The following is a 20,780-nucleotide window of genomic DNA, read 5'->3' on the forward strand; positions in this document are numbered from 1 at the left end:
TTTCAAGAGAAGTTTGTTTTGTTTTCGTGCGCGTAGGAGACGAGACGTACGAATTAAATCAGTCGAGGGAAGGATAAACGTTAGAAAGGAATTAAAGAGAAAACGAGAGTTTATGTAAAAGAGAGTTATAGAATTTATAGTGATGTTTTGTTTTAATTAGAAAAATGTTGAGAGTTGTTTCAGAACGACACGTCAGTGGACGTGGCAGAGTGAACACGTGACGGGGAGGTGCTGAGACCTAGCGGAGAACGGAGGAACCGCAAGCGAGGGTTGGCGCACCTGATGGAATTCGGTGACGTCACGGGCTCATACGGAGACGTGGACAGGCCGTGACCTTGTTTTGATCAGCTGTACGGTAACTTAGCGATAAGAAAATAGACTATTGGTTAAATAAATTTAAATTTAAGTGTGTTTTAGAAGAAGAGGAACTTTCAGTATGTAAGTAATTTATTTTAAGAAGTGTATGATGTATAGGCTAGAAGTGTTTCGTTGTAAGTTGTTTATGTTTTTGTTAGTTAAATTCTACCTCGGTTTTAAAAATATTTTTTTGGGATTTGTAAACATTATTAAGGAGGTACACTATAAAATCGATAAGCATTGAGAAAACTGGGAAGGCTAGATTTTGTGTGTAGAGGGAATTTACTCCAAAAGAACAGAGAGACAAAATTAATGTTTTCTTTAGGGCGAGGGACCCTAAGGTGAGGTGTTGTGTCCCTGGGAAGAAAGGGAATTGTAGCGCAGACCATAGGAGATGGGCTGACTACGTGAATTAAGGGTTAGGAGAATCCTGAGAGTTGTGAGTAGTTTGGGGCAGGAGTTCCCCATGGTAGTACCGAAGTGGCTATCCTGTATGGGATAGGGTACCATTTCAATGAAGTTTGTTGGTGGGGTTAGAGCCCCCTGTGTAGTGGGCCTATAGCAGATAGGCACTACAGTGAATTTGGTTATTTTGTGAGGTAAATTCCCTGGAGGTTAAGTAAGATTGGATTCAGTTAGGAAGGAGGGAAATGAGAAACATTGCTGTAGAGAGTTAGTGTACTTGCCTAATGTGAAATTGAATTTTACTAAATTAATTTAGGAGAAAGTTTTTTTCGGTAAATAAATAATAATGGAAGATAGCTAGATAATTAATTAATTTTTTTTGAGTAAGGTGTTTTAAGTAATGAAATAAAATAAGGTGAAGTAATTTGAATAATTGGGGAGGAGTTTCTTTAAGAGTTTAGATAATTGTTTTTGAATTTATTGAGATATTCAGCCAGTGAAGTTTGAGTGTGAGAGATACAGTGAGATTTTAAGGAAATCGGTTGTTTATTAATTAGGACAAATGAGATTTTATGATTAAGAGTCAGTAAGCATAGTTAAAATTTACGACATGATATTTGTTGACAGTTTACAGTTATTAAGGAGAAAACAGAGTAATCTATTTATTTTTATTTTAATGGTTTGAAGATAAGATTATGAATTTTTTTTGGAAGTTTCTTTGGCATGTTGGAATAATTTTTTTTGATTTTTAGAATTTACAGAGAAAATTTAATTGATTTACATTAGTTTGGAAGTATGGAGGTTTAGTGTTCGATTAGCCCTAACTTGATGGTCGGATCCCAAAAGAATGCCGTAAAACCGATAGCCAATTGAGAGGAATGCGGTAGGCGCTTGTGTAGAGAGGGGTTGTGGGAAAACTCCTTGGGACTGATGGCAGATCAGGGGCCCTAAATAGTGTGTGATGCTGTAAAACCAGTGCAGAGAAAGCCTGGTATGCTTAAATTTTTGGGCACAGGTTATGTAAACCTGGGGTTCCATGGGATTTAGTCATGTTAGCTGCTGTGAGACATTAAGATTTCCAGGCTCCATAGTAAATTCAATGTAAATTTTTGTTTTCTTAAAATAATAAATTTGTTTTTAATTTTTTTGAGATATTTGATTTGTAACAGTGAATACAGACCCCGAGGAATAAGAGTTGTCATGATGTGAGAGGAGAAGGTGGTAGGCCTAAAAGGGTACAGGCACCACAGAGGTTATGTGCATTGCATAATTTAAATATAAGGAAACTTGAGAATTTGAAATTTTGTTGTTGGTTTGTACACCCATAAGAAGAGTATAGGCAGAATTTTTATTGTTATGAGATGTCTAATTTAATTGAAAAGAAGAAAGTTTAAAGATGCAAGGTAACATTATTATTGTAATAATTGAAAGAGATTAAGAGGTAGAGAGAAATAGGCAGTTTTTGTTTGTAAGTACTAAAGTTTACAAATAGAAATTTAGTAACTAAGAATGAATAATAAGTTAAGTCTAGTGTAAAAGTTTTTTTTAAGTTTGTTAAGTTAAGAGTCACAAGTAAATTTTTTTTTAGTGAGAATGTCTTTGATAGGAAGTATTAGAAACTTATGGGAATTTTAGGGTAACATAAATAATGTAGGTAATGAATAATAAATAGATGGTAGGTCTTAAGTTAGGATTAACATTTGAAGCAGAATTTAATTAAGAAGAAGGAAAATAAATAGGCCTAATGAAAAGAACAAAAAAGGATTTTATGGTAAAGCATTTTTTTTAAGTAATAAACAATGAATAATAATGTTGTTTCAGGGTAATGTGTACTAATAATACAATTTTTTTTTTAGGACCAAAGAACAGGAATTATGTAATTTAAATTAACATGTATTTTTGAAACTGTTACAGATTCCTTAAGATGAGCTGAGCAGCAGTCCAGTTTACAAGATGACAAGAGTTCGAGAGACAAGATACAAGATCACTGAAACAAGAGCCAAGACTGAAGATTCAAGAGAAGAGAAAGCTGGCAGCCATGGACTTACAAGTGGAGATTAATAAGGTTATGTAAAGTTTTATTTTTTTATGGAAGACAGTAACTGGAGTTTTTTTTTGTTATAAATATTATTTACAGAACTTTTTAGGTTATAGTAATGTAATGGAACTAGTGAGTTGTGGTAGCTGTCAAAAAGAACTAATACCTTAAGTTTAATTTTTAAAGTTAATTTTCTTAATTTACAGAGGGATTAGTAGTTTTTTTTAAACCTTATTTAGGTTGGAATTTAAATACAATAGCTTATTATAAATGTGTACGAACAGTTCAAGTTCACAGTACTGATAGGTAGGTCAGATGATCTTATTGATTTTGATGATTTGTTGTTTTGAGTTGATTTTTAAGTGTTGTGAATTAGACAATGAAATAGTTCTGAAAACTTAAATTATTTCAAGCTAAGAAATAGTAAAGTTAATTGTAACTCAAAGGACACCAGAATTTAATTTTTTTTGAATTAGTAATGTTTGAAAATTTTATACTTTACAAGAAAGGTTATAAACAAACAGATCGGATGGAACAAGGATGCAGTAAATCACAATTTCATTTAGAATTATTGATTAGCTTTTGAGGTTATGAAGTAAAAGTAATTATAGTTTAAAAGTTTGAATAAAAAAAAATGGTTTTTTTTTAATTTGTTTGAAATAGAAAGTTTAAAAGTTAATTAGTCATGATCTAGGTGGGTGATGGGGTGGGAATTGGCCACTCTTTTTCCCTATAACCTCCCTAACATGGCCTTCTATTACATCTAACAGAAAAAAAAAAGAAGAAAAAGAAGACTTAGTATTAGTTAGAATGTTTTTTCATGAAGATACCTGATGAACTTTTTTTTTATTGTTGGGAAGAATAGTAGCAAGATTAATCAGATGTTTTACTCAGAAGAAGAAGAAGAAGAAGATAAAGCAGTTTTATGACTCGACAAGCCAGAGATTGGTGTTTCCCCTCTGCGCTCCTATTGACTACGTTGTTTACTCTCATGGGATAGCTGGTTCGGCACCATGGAGAGAGATTGGTGGGCATTGTGGTTGCCCCCAGAAGAAAAGAAGAGTAGAAGAGGTTATGGGTGGGTCATGTGAACTGACCTTCAACCCAGTTACTTCGTGGGGACTATTTGCTGTATAGAGAAGATCAAGACTCAAGAGTTAGGGAAAATCATTGGAGGTCATGTTTCCCTTCCTTAAGTTTTTCCTATCAAATTATTTGCCTGATTAGATTATGCTAAGGGTGGGATACTTTATGTTAGCAGTTGAATTAATTAATTTTATTTTTTTGTGTGTTTGCATCCTTGCCCATCGATTGCAGTTTAGTAGTTAGTTTTGTATTTGTCAGGCGTGATGGTAATGCCTGTTGATGATGTTTCAGAATTGTAATCTGTTCGTGATGAGGATGGCACAACTCCGAAGCAGATGTGGGGAGAAGTTGTGAGCTGCCCTGGAAGCCAGTCCAGTAGCTGTTGGAGTTGAGTGGTGTTTGCTGATGGCCAGCCCAGGGAGCTACTCTTCTCGACAACACTGACTTCGAGGAGTTGCACCAACCTTCACGAGATAAGAGTTTAATTAATTGAAACACTGTAAGGACACTTAATTTTTTTTGAAGAACGAAAGAAGTATGGTAATAAACGGAAACCGAAAAAAAAAAATAATAATAATTATCAAGAATTTGCACATTGTTTAACGAATACTGAGAAACTAAGAACATTAATTTAATTTGTAAAGAGAGCTTCACTAACAGAACAATTTTTTTTAGAATTGAGAACTCGAGCCTCTGAAGGTTCCTGTGAGAACAAACCAGATAAAAGTTTTACATTTAATTTTATGAATACTTGTTGTTTTAAAATAAATCTTATGCAGAATCTAGATGTATGTTCAGACAGCAAGGAACTAAGAAAATTATTATTTTTGTGAAATGAGGAATTTATAGTTATGGTTTAATGGAAAAAGACAATTTGTAATTTTGAGGTAGCTCGATGGGGCTCGAGCTCTGTGAGGGGAGGGTTATGTCGCGGGTTGAAATTTTGCAGGGTTGTTGAAATCAAATTTAGGGACTTTACTGACGGGACTCTGGGCTGGCTGCTCTGTTCACTCGTCAGCGCAAGTGGCGTGACCATGTAATTGGGGCACGGGGCCGGCGCGGCGCGCTGCGGGCTTGCAGAATTTTGTTTGTTTGTTTGGCCGCGCGCTGGCGCAGCCACGGGCCGCAGTTACTGGGGCGCGCTGTCGTAACAAGCCGCGCGGTGTGGCCTGCACATCGGGGTAGAGGGGGGGTAGTCTTCCCAGATGTTCTAGTTAGTTGTTTAGTAAATTTGACTTCAATAACGAGCTTTTGTTATGGTAGGCGCGGCAGGGCGCGCGAATTTAAGCGCAAGTGAGTGGTGACTCGGGGCTCACTCAGGCGGAGGCTATGCGTCTCACCTGTGGTCACGAGTTGTTAGTTCGTTCGTGATGTAGGAATTCAAGCTTTCGGGCGGAAGCTATGGTCGACGCCAGAGGCCACGAGTCGTTTAATTTAAGTTAGGTCATAATGTAGTCGTCAAGCTTTCGGGCGGAGGCTATGGCCCTCGTCAGGGGTCACGCGTCATAGTTTTTAAAATGTAATGTTCGTTCGGGATTTCAAGGGCAGGAGAGGCCCCTACGTTATTTTTTTAAAGTAATCGATCAAGAAAGGCTTTTCGGAAAATGTGAGTATGGACTTATCTTTGTTTTAATTTTAAGTATTAATTATGATTTGAGGTATTCGGAAGGACTAGGGAAGTGTTTAGTGAAGTTCTCTCATTCTCTCTCTTGTAAGGTCGTTCAATCGTTAAGGAAGTAAAGAGATTATTGTTTTAAATTGTAATCCCGCTATTTAAATGTTCTTTAAAATGATGTTGAGTATTTGACTTTAAGAATAAAATAATTTTAATTAAGTATTATGTTATTTTGCAAAATCTCCTTAGTTCAGCTCTCACCAGACATCCTGTACGGGATGACGAACCTATGATCCTAGGTACAGTAAAGTATTTTATGAAGTTAAGACTAGTTGATGCCAAGCGAGTTGTTTCTATGTAAAGAGCTACGATTCTCGCCCCCCCCTCTGAAAGTGGATCGTGACAGAAATGGCGGTGGCACCGGCTAGGTGCACGTGACAATATTATAAGGTTGTGTAACTTTTTAATAAGAAAGTTTGAATATGATGAGTGATAAGGTAGTGAGTTATAAAAAAGTTTAAAGTTTAATTTAAGGTTTTTTGGAATTATATTTGTGGTGGAAAGTTTACTATGTTAGTTTCTGAGTCTTAGGAAGTGATGCATCTGTTCAGAAGTTAGTATTTCTTGGGTTATCAATGTTGAGCAGTCTAGTTATAAATTTGAAATAAGTGTTGTCCAGTGGTTAAAGTTATGATAGAGGTATTGGTAAGATTCTTAAAATGTTAGAAGTTGTTTTTTTGGATGGGATATAGGAAAATTTTGTGTCAACAGTTTTGAAGTGATAGTGTTGTCAAAGTTTTGTTAGTGCAGATATGAAGAGTGGAGATATTGGTTGATTTGTGGGTTAAAGTGGTTGTTCCAGGGGATTTGAGGAGTTTGTCATGAGCAGCAGAGAATTAGAGTAACAGCGGTTTTTTAAGGGATTTTAAAGGAGATAATTTGTTTTGAGGTTTTTTGTCGTCGTCATTGAGGTTAGAAGTTTTTATCATCATTGAGAAGTTTTTATCGTCGTTAAGGTGGTCATGGAGACGTAATTCCTGGAGTTGAAGATTTGTTGTCGTCGTCGAGGTTTCTGCCGAGGTGTAAGTTTTTGAAGATGTTAAAGTTTTTGTGTTTATTTGTCGTCATCGAGGTAGTCATGGAGACGTAATTCCTGAAGTTTTTTGCAGCTAGTGTTGAGGTTTCCACGGTTGTGATAGTAAGTTGTTCAGAGTTTTTTTTGTTGTTGAAGATTCTTCGTTGACCAGGGGGTGTCTGCTTGAAGCTTATAGAGAAACCAATTTCAAAGTAACTTGTATTATGCACTGACGAGAGGGAGATGACCATTTGTTAAGAGTTGTTGACACTTTGTAGTAAGAGGTATGTTTTAAAAATTTTGGCTTTTTAACAAAGGAATTGAGGTTATGACAATATTTAAGTAACAGTTTTTTGGTATTTCTATATAAACAAGGGTAGCAACGACTGGATACATTTATTTCTGAGGATGTTTTCGTATTTATTTTGTACAAGTTAGTTTTTCACTTTTGTAACTTTTCAATTAAATGTAGTGTTAATTTAATTGAAAAGTTGGGGGGGTTATGTAACATTGCAGAACCCTGCCCTCCAATATAAATAATTTTTCTTTTAACTATTTTCATGAATGTAAATATTTCTTAAAAAGTCTTTCTAATGATATTTTACCGTTTGTTATATATTTTAGGGTTGATATTTTTCACTTGCTGTGTTTTAAGAAGGTATTTTGTATTTTATTAGACATTTTTAAACACTACTATTTTTTATGTAATTATTCACAAAGAAGTTGCTGTTCTAGATTTTTACGTGGTTAGGCCTACTTATTCATGTTTTTCTCAATAAGTTTAATTTTGTAAAGTAATTCGTATTATAATTATTGTTCTTAATTTTCATTAACGTATGGAATAATTCTAGAACATGGGACTGTGTCTGGGCTTGTGTGATGGTTAGAAAGAGAGGCATGAGAGGCCTGTAAGTGGGAATGAGAAAGGAACAGTGCTTCCCCGCCAACCGAGATAAAGACGGTAATTTCCCCTCTGTATGGGAACTGAGTGATAACTGCTCTCTCACTGTGTGGGAGAGAGAACGAGAATGGAAGTCCCCGATTTCGAGGGGAAATTGAAAAGAGACTGATCAGGGGAAGCCCAGAGTTCTGTGTGTAAAAGATATTTTCATGTGTTGTAACTTGTTCTGTGATTGGCTTGTATCTGTAAGAGTGAATGAAGCGTGCGTGTGATTGGTCGGTGAGGTCAGGTGACTTCTCCTCCCTGCGTGGAGAAGAGAGTGGCCAGATTTCACCAGTCGTCTGTCGAACGCTGGACGAGTAGGTCGCGTTCGATGGCTTCTCGCTAAATTATCATGTAATTTACGAAGAGATCATTTCACGTTGGTGGTCAGAGCCAGGCCTATATTTAAATCAACCTAATTTTCTTTTTTTTCGTTTTTTTGATATAATTTAATTAGAAATTGCGGCCACCTTCGTAGGCATGTTGGCTCGGGGCGGAATTCGTTTTCGCTGGGTGCGGTTCTCTTCGAGGTCGTCCCATTTTTTTGTACTTGCAGTAAAACATTACTGAAGGACTCAATCTACGCGATTATTTTCCGGTAATTTCTCATCATGCGAGCTACCAGCAGTTTTTCGACGGGCAGATGTATGGGGACTGAATGAGTAACCTCTTTTGAAAGTGTTTGGAATCGTCTGTGCAACATTCTATTAAAATAAAATAAAAACATCAAAATTTGCAATCGGCGTTGAACTGTTTTATTTTGTATATAACGAACCGTTATCGGCGTTGAACTGTTTTATTTTGTATATAACGAACCGTTATAATATATATGAGTGTGATAGAGACGGAGAGATAAGTTGAGATAGAGCGAGGTATAGAGAATGAAATGGGTTAGATAAAGAAATATACATATACTAGATGTATAGAGACTTATATATAGAAGATATAGAGATAGTGGGACGTATATATGTAGATATAAAGAGATAAACAGAGATAGAGAGATACATAGATGTATATAGATGTAGATAGAGATAAATATATATAGAGAGATGGATAGATGATTTGTATATATGGAACTACTTCAAACATATTACGAAACAAAACTGAATGAGGCATTGCAATGCAGGCCGAGCATTAGCTAGATAATGGAATAGTTTCAATATTAGTAATCTCTTATTTTTCAGCTTTTTTCTATATTGCTTTATAAAGTCTAAATTACATACATACCAGGTAAATAACTATAAACTGGCAGAACGTCTGTCAGGATTTGAAAGTGATATAAATTAATTTTCACACTTGACATTCAAATTAAGAAGACAGTTACTAATTACATCTGATTTCGAAAAAGGTCCCCTTCACCCTGTGTTCAGCCCGGGCAACGCCGGGTATTGCAACTAGTAACAAATATAGTAGAGATACACAAATATTAACTCATCATAGACAATCTTTTCAACTAGAGTGGTCCATTTTACAAAACTAACAACTTTAAATGCTAGCAAACTTATATCTAGTATGATTATATCTAGTTTTTGGGGAACTTAAAACTATGACTTAAGGTATTTTCTTTGTGAAAACCATTGTTTGATGTTTAGGCATGTCGATACTTAGAAAGACTGTTGTAAGAAAGGAGCAGAGGAGAAAAGCACGATCTATGTCATGTTGGGTGTGGGTTCTTTAAGTGGTAGATGTGAGCATGTGTCACATTCTCACCAGAACTTGGGTCTGCTAAAGCCACTGCAACTGGCGTCAAAAAATGGTGCACCTGTGAGGGGCTAATCCAGTGAAATAATAGTTTGGTCAAATACACTAAAATATTTTGCCTTCTTGAACCAATGGAAGGCTAAATTGAGTTCTGGAAGAAGGGTTAGTCTATGGATATTTTATTTGTTCGGCTTTGTATAGTCAATTAATGACTTGCTTGGCACAGATAAATTTTTTTTTTAATTTTTATTACATTTTTAAACTTTTGGACATTTTAAAATTTTTGATTATCGGAGCCAAGAGAGAACCTTAGTAACTTGAGCTTTCGGCAATTGTTTCGATTGTTGCTAGTTCTTCAGCACTGAGGAACCAGCTGTGCTGCCATCATCCCACGCTGAGTTGGCTGTGCTTCAGATTTTCTCTGCCTGCCCACGCACATAGCCTAAAGTACACGGCGCCTTCAGACACGCCCTCGTGACATCTGGCAGCGTACCCGTGGTGTACCAGCATTGCATTTCGACACGGCTTCAGGCCTGAGCGCACAGCCGACGTAGCCCTATGCCAGCTCTCACTCCCCCCCCCCCCCCTTTTTTTTTGGCTGGGCTCTTCCTCAAACTGTTGATAGTGAGAATCCTTCCCTCTCCCCGTCTTCTCAATTTCTCGAAGAGACTCTGGCTTGGGCTCTCTCCCACCTTTCTGCAGCGCCACGATGCCTGTTGGACACTTCATCAACTAACTTGCACCTCTGGTAGTTCCTCTGTGGGCCATTCCAGCCGCCACCTTCCTACCCGGTTTCGAGTCCACGTCTAAACTCCCCTTCACCGTCCTCCTCGGGAATCCCTATGCCCATACACACGCTCACCAGGTGGCCTCTCCGTGCCATCTTGAGGCCAAGTTCTGAACTACACTAGCCACTCGTGCTTCCCACTTTCGAGCTCACCGCGACCCTGTTCTGCACTTATTAGAACTAGCACACCGACCTCCACACCTGCCCCCAGCATGAACTGCCAACCACACGGCCTCTCCAGGCCAGAGTGCTCTCTTCAGCGCATCTCGCACCAGCCATTCGCAAGTACGATCATTTCACAGATGTAATACCGGCGCACAGGAAGTTTTACCGTTTTTAACTTCCAAGTTAACAGCATATATGAACAGCTAGTATTTTTATTCTGGTTTATGACATGACTATTCTCTTTTGGGATGACTGCTTCATTGCTCTGATGATATAGTTGTTGGGTTTCTCCCTCGCAGCAGTGCTCGCGTGCGTGCGTGCTTGCGTGCGACATGCCCAGAAGTTCCACGGATTATCATTTCAGTGTAAACACTAGTTATTATCGTATCAAACAGATACAAAGTCGACAACCTGTGCTGGCGCAAGAGACATTTGGATGTGACAGTGTGAAACATACCACTGTGATTATATACTTACATTAAATTCTGTTTCATGTTCTGACATTTATCATGTTGTCTTTTGTAGAGTACGGACGAAGCAGTGACTTGTGCAAGCAGGAAGGGGGGACCGTGGTTGCAAGAGACACGGAACCAGCCGTGAATGATCACGAGATGACAGCACAGTCCAGTCGCTCATTTCAGCCGGCTCATTCGGAGATGTTGAGACCGAGTGTGGAGGAGAGAGGCACAGAAACAAGACAGTCGGTGAATCTCAAGGGAGGTGCATCTGTGATTCCCAACAAAATCAGTGGCAAACACAACAATGGGAGTCCCTTCACATGTTCAGTATGTTCTGCTACATACACTTCCCAGGGTGTTCTTAATAGACACTATATGAAACACACTGGGGAGAGACCATTCACATGTTCAGTATGTTCTGCTACATTTGCTGAAAAGAGTATTCTTTTATTTCACTTGAGGAGACACAATGGGGAGAAACCATTCCTATGTTCAGTATGTTCTGCTACGTTCGCTCGAAAGTGTGGTCTTCGTAGTCACTTTATGAAACACACTGGGGAGAGGCCATTCTCATGTTCATTATGTTCTGCTACGTTTATTCAAAAGGGTGCTCTTAGCAGCCACTTTATGAGACACACTGGGGAGAAACCATTCTCATGTTCATTATGTTCTGCTGCATTCACTCTAAAGAGTGATCTTCGTAGACACTTTATGAAACACACTGGTGAGAGACCATTCTCATGTTCAGTATGTTCTGCTACATTTGCTGAAAAGAGTATTTTGGTTGTACATTTGAGAGCCCACACTGGTGAGAAACCATTCTCATGTTCATTATGTTCTGCTACGTTCACTCAAAAGTGTGGTCTTCGTAGACACTTTATGAAACACACTGGGGAGAGGCCATTCTCATGTTCATTATGTTCTGCTACATTCACTCAAAAGAGTGGTCTTCATAAACACTTAATGAAACACACTGGTGAGAGACCATTCATATGTTCAGTATGTTCTGCTACATTTGCTGAAAAGAGTATTCTTATATTACATTTGAGGATCCACAGTGGTGAGAAACCATTCAAATGTTCATTATGTTCTGCTACATTCACTCAAAAAGGAACTCTTAACAGCCACTTTATGAAACACACTGGGGAGAGACCATTCTCATGTTCATTTTGTTCTGCTGCATTCACTCTAAAGAGTGATCTTCGTAGACACTCAATGAAACACACTGGTGAGAGACCATTCTCATGTTCATTATGTTTTGCTACGTTCACTTTTAAGAGTGGTCTTTGTAGACACTTAATGAAACACACTGGTGAGAGACCATTCTCATGTTCATTTTGTTCTGCTACATTCACTCAAAAGAGTCGTCTTTGTAGACACTTTAATAAACACACTGGTGAGAGACCATTCTCGTGTTCATTATGTTCTGCTACATTTGCTGAAAAGAGTTGTCTTTGTAGTCACTTTATGAAACATATTGAGGAAAGACCATTTTCATGTGCTCTGTGTTCAGCTAAGTTTGCTGAAAAGAGTAATTTGAGGATTCACATTAATACAGTACACTTAGCTCTGTAGGCATTTACATGCAGTTAGCAACAGAAAAGGAAAACAGCAAATCGTATTGATATTTCGTTATTTTTAGTCTTGTCACTTTTATTTCTATAATTTCTTTCCATAAGTGAAATTAAGTTTTTTGAGTCATAAGAGCGCGTGACCAATCAAACTATCTAGAGGCACGGAAATCCGTCTAACCTCACCTCACCAAAGCTAAGGCGACTCATAACTGGAATGTAAGACAAACCTAAAAGGTGGCTACTAACCAAACAAAGTTACCTACTAAACTGCATTTGGCCACAACAAGCACTTCAACATAATTCAAACATGATAAAACGTGTGGCACCGACGATAACCTTAGACAAGACCACACTCACCCACGGTCCTCGACGCACCACCACACAGCTGATGACCCCGGGCAAAACAGCCCGGCTGAGGGTTCGACCAGGCTTATATGCAACACCGGCGTGAACGTCACCAAACGTCAGAAGGGACAGAGGGGTGGAAGGGGTAGGGGAGGTAGAAGTGAAGGAACGGCAACAGAAGAAGTAGGTGCCTACTTCACATTAATTAAATTAGCCTTGCTATTTATGGAAACTAATGCTTCAGAATATACGATTTCGAATCACAAAAGCATATTTAGGAACAAATTAGTCGTGCTAAGTGAGGGATAGGTGTACTGGTATCGCAAATTACACTCAGTCTACGTCATACCATGAAGGTTTTTTTCTTATAATATTATTACTTTCCATAATTTATTTGTAAAGGACTATAGTTTGCTTCACAATATTGCTAAAATGTTATTGGAAAATGTCTCTCTTTCACCACTTCAAATTATAGTATCCCTAAAGAATAGAGTTTGAAATTAAATCTACTTTATGATTACCTAAACCATCATCTACTCTAAATTAAATCCACAACAATCACCTAACGCATAACACGACATACACATAAAACAACTACAAAACTCAAAAACTTCACATCCATACAGCCCCACTTACCTTTCTTGTTTTTACTGCAGTGTTTCTATACTATCAATTTTTCTCTACAATTTCATCATTCACTCCAAATCCAGTTCCCATTTTTCCACTTCATTTTTCTGTCTCGCGAAATGCTAACCCTTGTTTGTCCATTTACTAATACAATCTCAATCCACAAGTTCTCTCTCTCTACTGCATCTTTATAACAATCTGTTACAGATACACAACATCTTGCTGCACGCTAGATACAAGTACATTTATTTGCACACATGTTCACTACAAATTTTTTAATATTCTTAATACCTATAGTGTAGACAAAAAAAACTTACATAACACCACTCCCATGTAAACTTCGTTTACTACTCCTAAAAACACAAACAAATGAACACAATAACATCAAAACACTTACCTCCGGTACTACCAATACCTTCACTTCATTACTCTGTTCCATTACTATATTCCAACATCTTTGGCTTACTAAAATGTTGTCATCGCTTTACCCTCTGTTAATTTCAATTAATTGGAATATAGTATCGTGAAATGCACTTGAGCCTTATTTATTTGCCGCTTCACTGCCATTTTACATTACTTTATACTTTTTATGATACATCACGGTAAACATGTTGTGATTTACAGTTAATCCAGGAATAAAATATTTACTACCTGATATCTTGCGATGTGTACGGACATAAAGATTTTTCCTGGAAATAATGGTACATGCATATTACTCTTGTGGAAAGAATTGAGAGTGCTGAAAAAAAAATAACTTGCAGATGCCAGCACCGGTATCTAGAATGCTATAAGTATTACAGAAAACTTAAAAGGCAGTTTATAATTTTGAATATTTTCCCAGTTCCGTAAAAAATTTAATAGAATCTTGAAATATGGTTACCAATTCTGTTTTTAAAAGTATTATGCGAGTCTTATGCTAACCAACAAACATTTTTGGTTATGGCCAAAATATTAACGGTGCAAGGCTTATTCGAGGACGTAGTTTTTTCAGGTGAATACCGTAATTAATTATGACTCTTTAATTACTGTGTGTATATTAGTATTTATGTATTTGTGAAAGTGATTCTTTGTGTACATTCTACCCTTCATAAAATATTTTACAATTTTATTTATATGATGCCTTATATCAATCACAGTAGGTCAATTTTAGTTTTAAACTGTGGGTAATAGAAAATTGATTAATATCAAAAGTGCATAGTGTTATCTGAGTTCATCACTTAATTATCTTGTTATGGTGTACTGTGCTTATAAAACAGAAACAGATTATGTTTGAAACTTGTTTATTTATGTTACTGTTAAAGGTTAAGCAGTGACACAAACAATTAAATATGAAATAGCACCTGTTCATAGAAGTTGTGTAACATTATAAAAAAAAATATGTTATAGACTATTATTTATAAATATTACTAGTAAATATTTTTATTTGTTGTATTCTGGAGACTTGTAATAATTGTTTTTTTTTGTTTCATCAAGAACCTTTTAAAAGTTATGTATTCTAATAAACAATATTTTTATATTGTATGACTAACCTTTGCAGTTATATGACTTGGTATATTGCCAGAAGTTTTGATAAAGTTGCGAGAAATTTTGAGGAAAAATTAACTTTATATTTATTTGAAAGTGATGAAATCATGAAACTGATTTGTCCTCTACCACTAGTCTTTTGTGTAAAAATATTTTTACCTTCTCAACTTGGGCATTCTTGAGATTGAGAAAATCCTTTTTGAAAATTGCATTCCCCCAAATATGTTGCAGCCTGCTTGAACCCAAAGTTCAAACAGACTACAAATTCACGAAAAGTAGTGCGCAAGATTGGCGTGCACAAAATAAATAAGTATTCCCCTTCAATTAGGGGAAATGACAGAGAGCTAAAGTGTTTTCAAGATGTGAATCATGTAAGAAAAAGTATAATTTTTTTTATATAAAAAATATGAACAAAATTCAACATGCGTGCCAGTAAACAGGGCAGAATCTTATAGCTGATGACAGTTAAACGCTTAAACAAACGCTTGAGTATACACATATCAGGTACATATCAAAGTTGTTTAAAAAAAATTGAAAGGGCGGTACATAAACGCTGTGACAATATACGTTAAGGCGATTGGTGCATGGAAAATATTACGACAAAACTAATTTAACTGTACATATTTATTTTTGATGCTTCTTTTTAAGACATAATATACCTAGGATATTTTTAATAAACTTTTTTTTACTGAGTTATGTCATTTTAAATGCATTTATTTTTATTCCAAGCCAGAATTATTTAGATAACACATAATTATGTTAAACTTAAGTATAGTTCAAGAAACGAGTGTACGAATAGGTTTCTGCACATATAAAAGTAAGAAGAAAAAATTTTCATCGTCAAAATTACAGTTTAATATTGACAATTTCCATTGATCACTGCTGGACTACTTCAGGAGCGATTTAAAGAATAAATTTAAATGAAAATGAAAACATAATTGGCAGAACACTATTGAGTTATGTATATATTTTCATATCCTTTTGTTTTTGATACGATCCGACTCAAAACATGCCCTCTGGAGTGACAGTTCTAGTGCTGCGTGTAAAACTCTCGCCGCCGGGAAGAATGTCCCCGCGACGTGGCGCTGAGGGCGGCGCTTGTCGGAACCAGGTAGTCCGGCGGAGCTCCGGCCGGCGGGCCGCAGCCTGCGGGTGGGGAGGGGGAAGAATGGGGTGTAGAGGGATGACGGAGAGGAGACCGAATAAACGAAGGGACTTCAAGGTCGCGCTCATGGAGCTAATATACAGTAATACATCTGGAGAGGACAAGGGAAGGCCAGCAGAGAATGCGAGGTGAAGCCGGGTATCGGCTTCCTACGCTGGAAGAAAATGAAAAAGAGCCAAACTCGCCTCGCGCGGCCGAGAATCCTCCAAACTAAACTCGCAACAGCTTTGAAACTATCAAAACAATCAAACTGAAAATTTTACTGGAGTATCTATAAACATTTTTCCCCACATCGCTTATAATTTTTTTTCGAAACATGAATGCTTTCATTTTTAAAAATTAAATACTTATTTACTGCCAACATTTTTTGTGATTGCGCAGAGTAAATTACAACATCGAGGAAAAATTTTTGTTTGCAATTGTAAGTGGGGGACACTAGCGTATGAAATAAGGAAGAAGCCTCAAATTTTATTTATATACCCCTTTTGACGCATTCAACCCCATACTTTTATTTTTACAGAGAGTTGAAGTGGGAATAATGTTTCAGTGGGTAACACTACCGACATATGTCTTCGGAACGCACTTCTTTTTGTTATTATACATCTCAAAATTTATAATTTCATACACAACGTTTATAAAAACGAATTCTTACTTACCTCATTTAATCTATTACAAACCTCTTGTAATATACGTGTATTAGAAGAAGAACCAACGTAACATGCAAACCTTAGGTAAACACTGGTAGAGAATTGTTTGGAATAACTGTAATGCTATGCATATACTGACAATGTAAGAAACTTCCAATTTTATTAATTGTTTGCATAAGAATTAATAATTTTAAATAATCATAGAATAGGCCTTTATAGACTGAAAACCTTTCACGTAGTTTCAAGTCGCGTACATAAAAGTTTTTTAATATGTATAATTACCAAATATTGTTGAATATATTTAACATTTTTATACATGTTACAACACACATATAATAACAAACCTATATAGTATATAAAAAGACAAACGCCAAATTTTAGCATTTTGTATTTCTTTTCTCTGTGTGAATAAAATAACAGTTCTTAACGTAGTTGCTAATACTGTACTATATTTCTAAAAAAAAATTACGAAAACCCCTGACATCGTCACCATAACAAATTTGCAAAATAATTAAGGCACATTTTTTAATGCTACGAAGCACACTCTTAAGAGAAATGTTTTAAACTTATATTGGGATGTAAATAATATCTTAAAAGCATTCTGAAACCGTTACTTTGAGGGAAACCTTAATATACCGAACACCATACCATCCTTTAATCGAGTACGATTTTCGCTTCTTAAGACCCATTTGTCTTCAAAATGCACTGTACTGTGTAAGTAATAAATCAGTCTTAAAATCAGTTAATTATTTTATCTTCCTATTTCGTATTCTAATTGAGATAAATATCAGATAAGCATGTGTTACTTGTATCACGACATCAAGGTATTATTTATCAGTAATTAATATTTCATTTTATTTTTTTGTTAACTAATGTGCATAGGGCAGTGCACTAGACATCACTACCTGTGTGTAGTGTTGCGTTACACTTTTTAACGCATTAGAGTTTACATAAAATGATAAATTCAAAATTTCGTTTAAAAGTATAAATATCAGAGATCAATTTAATTAATGTCCAGTATAACTCAGTCAGTAAAACATTCGGAAATATGTATAGGACCTGAAAATATAAATATTTGTTAACAGTTAAACTGAACTAAGATGTGTTAGAGTGGTTTTTTCTCTGTCCATATATTAGAGGTATGGAACATCAATAAATATAGTTTAAAAAACTAAAGAAACATGCTTTTAAAGATTATCAAACTAAAAAGTAAAAAATAATTTTAAAATTTAATTTATGACAATAGTATATAAGCAATTCTAGTATAAATGAGAAAAAAAGCTTGAGGTGCTTTGTGCCATATTTTTTGTATATTAAGCGGCCCAAGGTTTGTTTCTCATTTATACTAGTATTGCTTATATACTATTGTCATAAATTAAATTTTAAAATTATTTTTAACTTTTTAGTTTGATAATCTTTAAATGCATGTTTCTTTAGTTTTTTAAACTATATTTATTTTTAACTTTTTAGTTTGATATTCTTTAAAAGCATGTTTTTTTAGTTTTTTAAACTATATTTATGTATATAATTATCATAGGGAAATGAGTTACCGACACTACCTATTACCATCTGAGATAACTATTTGGAGTTGAAACGTCACAAAGAAATGGTAAAGTCTCTCCGAATCATTTACAGTTAGATGTATGGATATAATCTTAGAATTTACCAGAAGAAAAAAAAAACATTCTTTTTTTCCGGCGTGGCCGGGAGTAGAACCCACGATCGCTGAATCCGTAAGCTGACGTCTCAGAAGTCGCGCGCCTTAGACCACTTTTTAGTTTTTGTAACCGAAATTCACTTTTTTTATTTTTCTTATTTTTAATGTTTGGTTGTTTAGAACAAGATATCTTCTGCAGCCATTTTAACAAAAAAAAAATTTTAAATAGTTAACCTAAAACGTGACTAGACCATTTTAGCACAACTAATTACCCTTAAAATATTTAACAACGATTAGTTCCACAAGGCTATGTTTATCTTTTTATATGTTAAACAATAAAAATCATTTTTAAATCGAACGTGATGAAATTAGTGGGACATTTTACAGTGATAAGCCACTCACTCTTAGTCGAAAGAGTAAAGGTGGGTTTACGATTGAAAATTAAGAATTAAGACTTAAGACTTAGTCGTGTACTTACCATATGACTCTATGTATACTAGTGGAATGGTTTATGATTGTTGTGTGTGAATTTTGACGGGTCGTGTGCGAACCATATGATGACTTAAGACTTAACAGAAATGGTTATATTTTATATTTTTCGTTAAGACTTAAGGGAAGCGACCAATCACAACAAACCGGAACCTTTCAACCGGAAGTTTATGTCTTATTATTGGACCGAGCGAGGCAGTATTTTGGGTTAGAATTCGTATATTTGTCATTTGTAATCATCATCCATTTCGAAAAATAGATATCCCATTTGTCAATAACCTATTTCAAACCTGCTTCTCCGTTTCGATCAATGGCCAACCATGTGTTTTGTGCTGTGATTGGTTAGAATTAACGACTTCTATGTCAATCATAAACTGGAAAATGTAGTTTTGACTTAATCGTGTGCTCGATGTTAAGTTATAATTCTTAAGGAAATCAATCGTAAACCCAGCTTTACAGACGGACAGACAAACAAACATACAGGTGAAGCTAATATAAAGCATGTAATAAAATACGCATCTGTCGCCCATTTACTTTAAATACAGAATTATAAACTACATATTGTGAAAACATTCTGCAGCAGTTTTTGCTGAACGGAAAAACACGAATGAGAAGACAGACGAAATGTGTTTGGTAAGTGATTTTTCGTCAAATGAAATGGAACAGGACAGTGCTTATCAGAATGAAATTACAGAACTACTTTTGTGCAAGGAAATGTATTTTACAAAGACATTTCAAGAGAAATCACCTTTAAATGAAATAGATCTTGCTGACATGGAAGAAATAGACTTAGATTTAGAGGCCAGGCCCCTTTCAAGTGACGAAATTTCTCTTGAAGGGCTGAAATATGTTTCTGGCTATATAGCTCACCGTTTCAGAAATAAATATCCTGACCTTGGCACTACGGATTTCAATTCGGAAGACGATAGCTGGATACATGTACAATCAAAGGGTAACTTAAAATGTCCCACTAATGAATTTTTTGAATTAATAAAGATCACTGAAATGTGTTTTGATAATATTCATGGCAACAATTTGTGCAAAAAAGAGCGGATTTTTTAATCACTGACTAAAATTATTTGCGGAACTACTGAAAATAAATATCCAGAAGAAGTTATATACTGTTTTGTCAGGACAAGAACGTATATGCGTATCAAGTATTTGAACATGAAATATTTTAACGAACAAGACCAAAAACGCAAAGAAAGAAATAAGATGAGGAAAACTACCCTCTAAGATTTTTCAGTGTGATAGTGTCCACTTTCCTTCACCATAATATGTATGTTCATAATTTATTTATGATGTTTTTTAATTACTATATTTAAGAAAAGCATTTATTGTGAATATCGCAGCAATTATGTAGGGCTTAAGGTATTTATTGTATTCCAAATATTGAGTATGTCATTTTTATTGCCTTTATTAAAAATAATATATATATTAACAATGTAACAAAACTGCGATATTTTTGTATTGCTATTGCAATTTCGTTTCTTGTAAACATTATTGTAGACTTTTTCATATTGAAATTAAATTTGCAATAGGGTTGTTTGTATTTTAATTTTACAGTTATAAGATTTTTTATATGTTGTTTACTGTTTACAAACATTTGAAAAATATTTCCTTAAACATATTTCCATTTCCATGGCAATAGTCTTGTTAGCCTTTCGGGTAACTCTTCTACATGGATGATAAGATGGTGCGACATCTAAAACATATCACACCACCTTTACATAACTATAAAACTAAGAGGTGTTTTCTTTACATAATATTAAAGCACAATGTTTCCTTGTGGCGTAGGTGATTTAGAATTTCCATTTATCTAGAAAAATGGGCTTTCAGAATTTTTTTTAACACACAGTGTTTGGGAAGGTTTTTGAAGAAAAAAATTGACTACACGTTTTATTTTTTTGCAGCTGAATTCGGGCACTTGCATGAAATATAATTAATCTGTAGGAAGCGCAATGGTTTAAAGTATTGATGTTGAAGATTTAAAAAGATTTATTGAAATAGTGTGAGAGAATGAGCGAGTTGAGTGAGAAGAGTGCGGGAGTGGCCACATGACGTCTGCGCAGTTGCGGACAAAAAATAATCCATTCTGCCTCCCCATGGCGAAGAATGAGTG

At 35.5% G+C, this 20,780-nt stretch overlaps 1 protein-coding gene across 6 annotated transcripts in view; it reads left to right on the forward strand.

Annotated features, from left to right (window-relative positions):
* LOC134540366 (gastrula zinc finger protein XlCGF57.1-like) overlaps positions 1–14,697 on the forward strand; it is a 105,480-nt gene extending 90,783 nt beyond the window's left edge. For all 6 annotated transcript variants that reach the window (XM_063383048.1, XM_063383050.1, XM_063383049.1 and 3 more), the window contains one exon: positions 10,698–14,697. In XM_063383048.1, the coding sequence (XP_063239118.1) occupies positions 10,698–12,205 (1,508 nt within the window). In that variant the 3' untranslated portion in view covers positions 12,206–14,697. The remainder of the gene's footprint in view (positions 1–10,697) is intronic.
* Positions 14,698–20,780: the final 6,083 nt, after the last annotated feature.

Source organism: Bacillus rossius, chromosome 16 (assembly GCF_032445375.1).
Source record: "Bacillus rossius redtenbacheri isolate Brsri chromosome 16, Brsri_v3, whole genome shotgun sequence".
NCBI lineage: Eukaryota > Metazoa > Arthropoda > Insecta > Phasmatodea > Bacillidae > Bacillus > Bacillus rossius.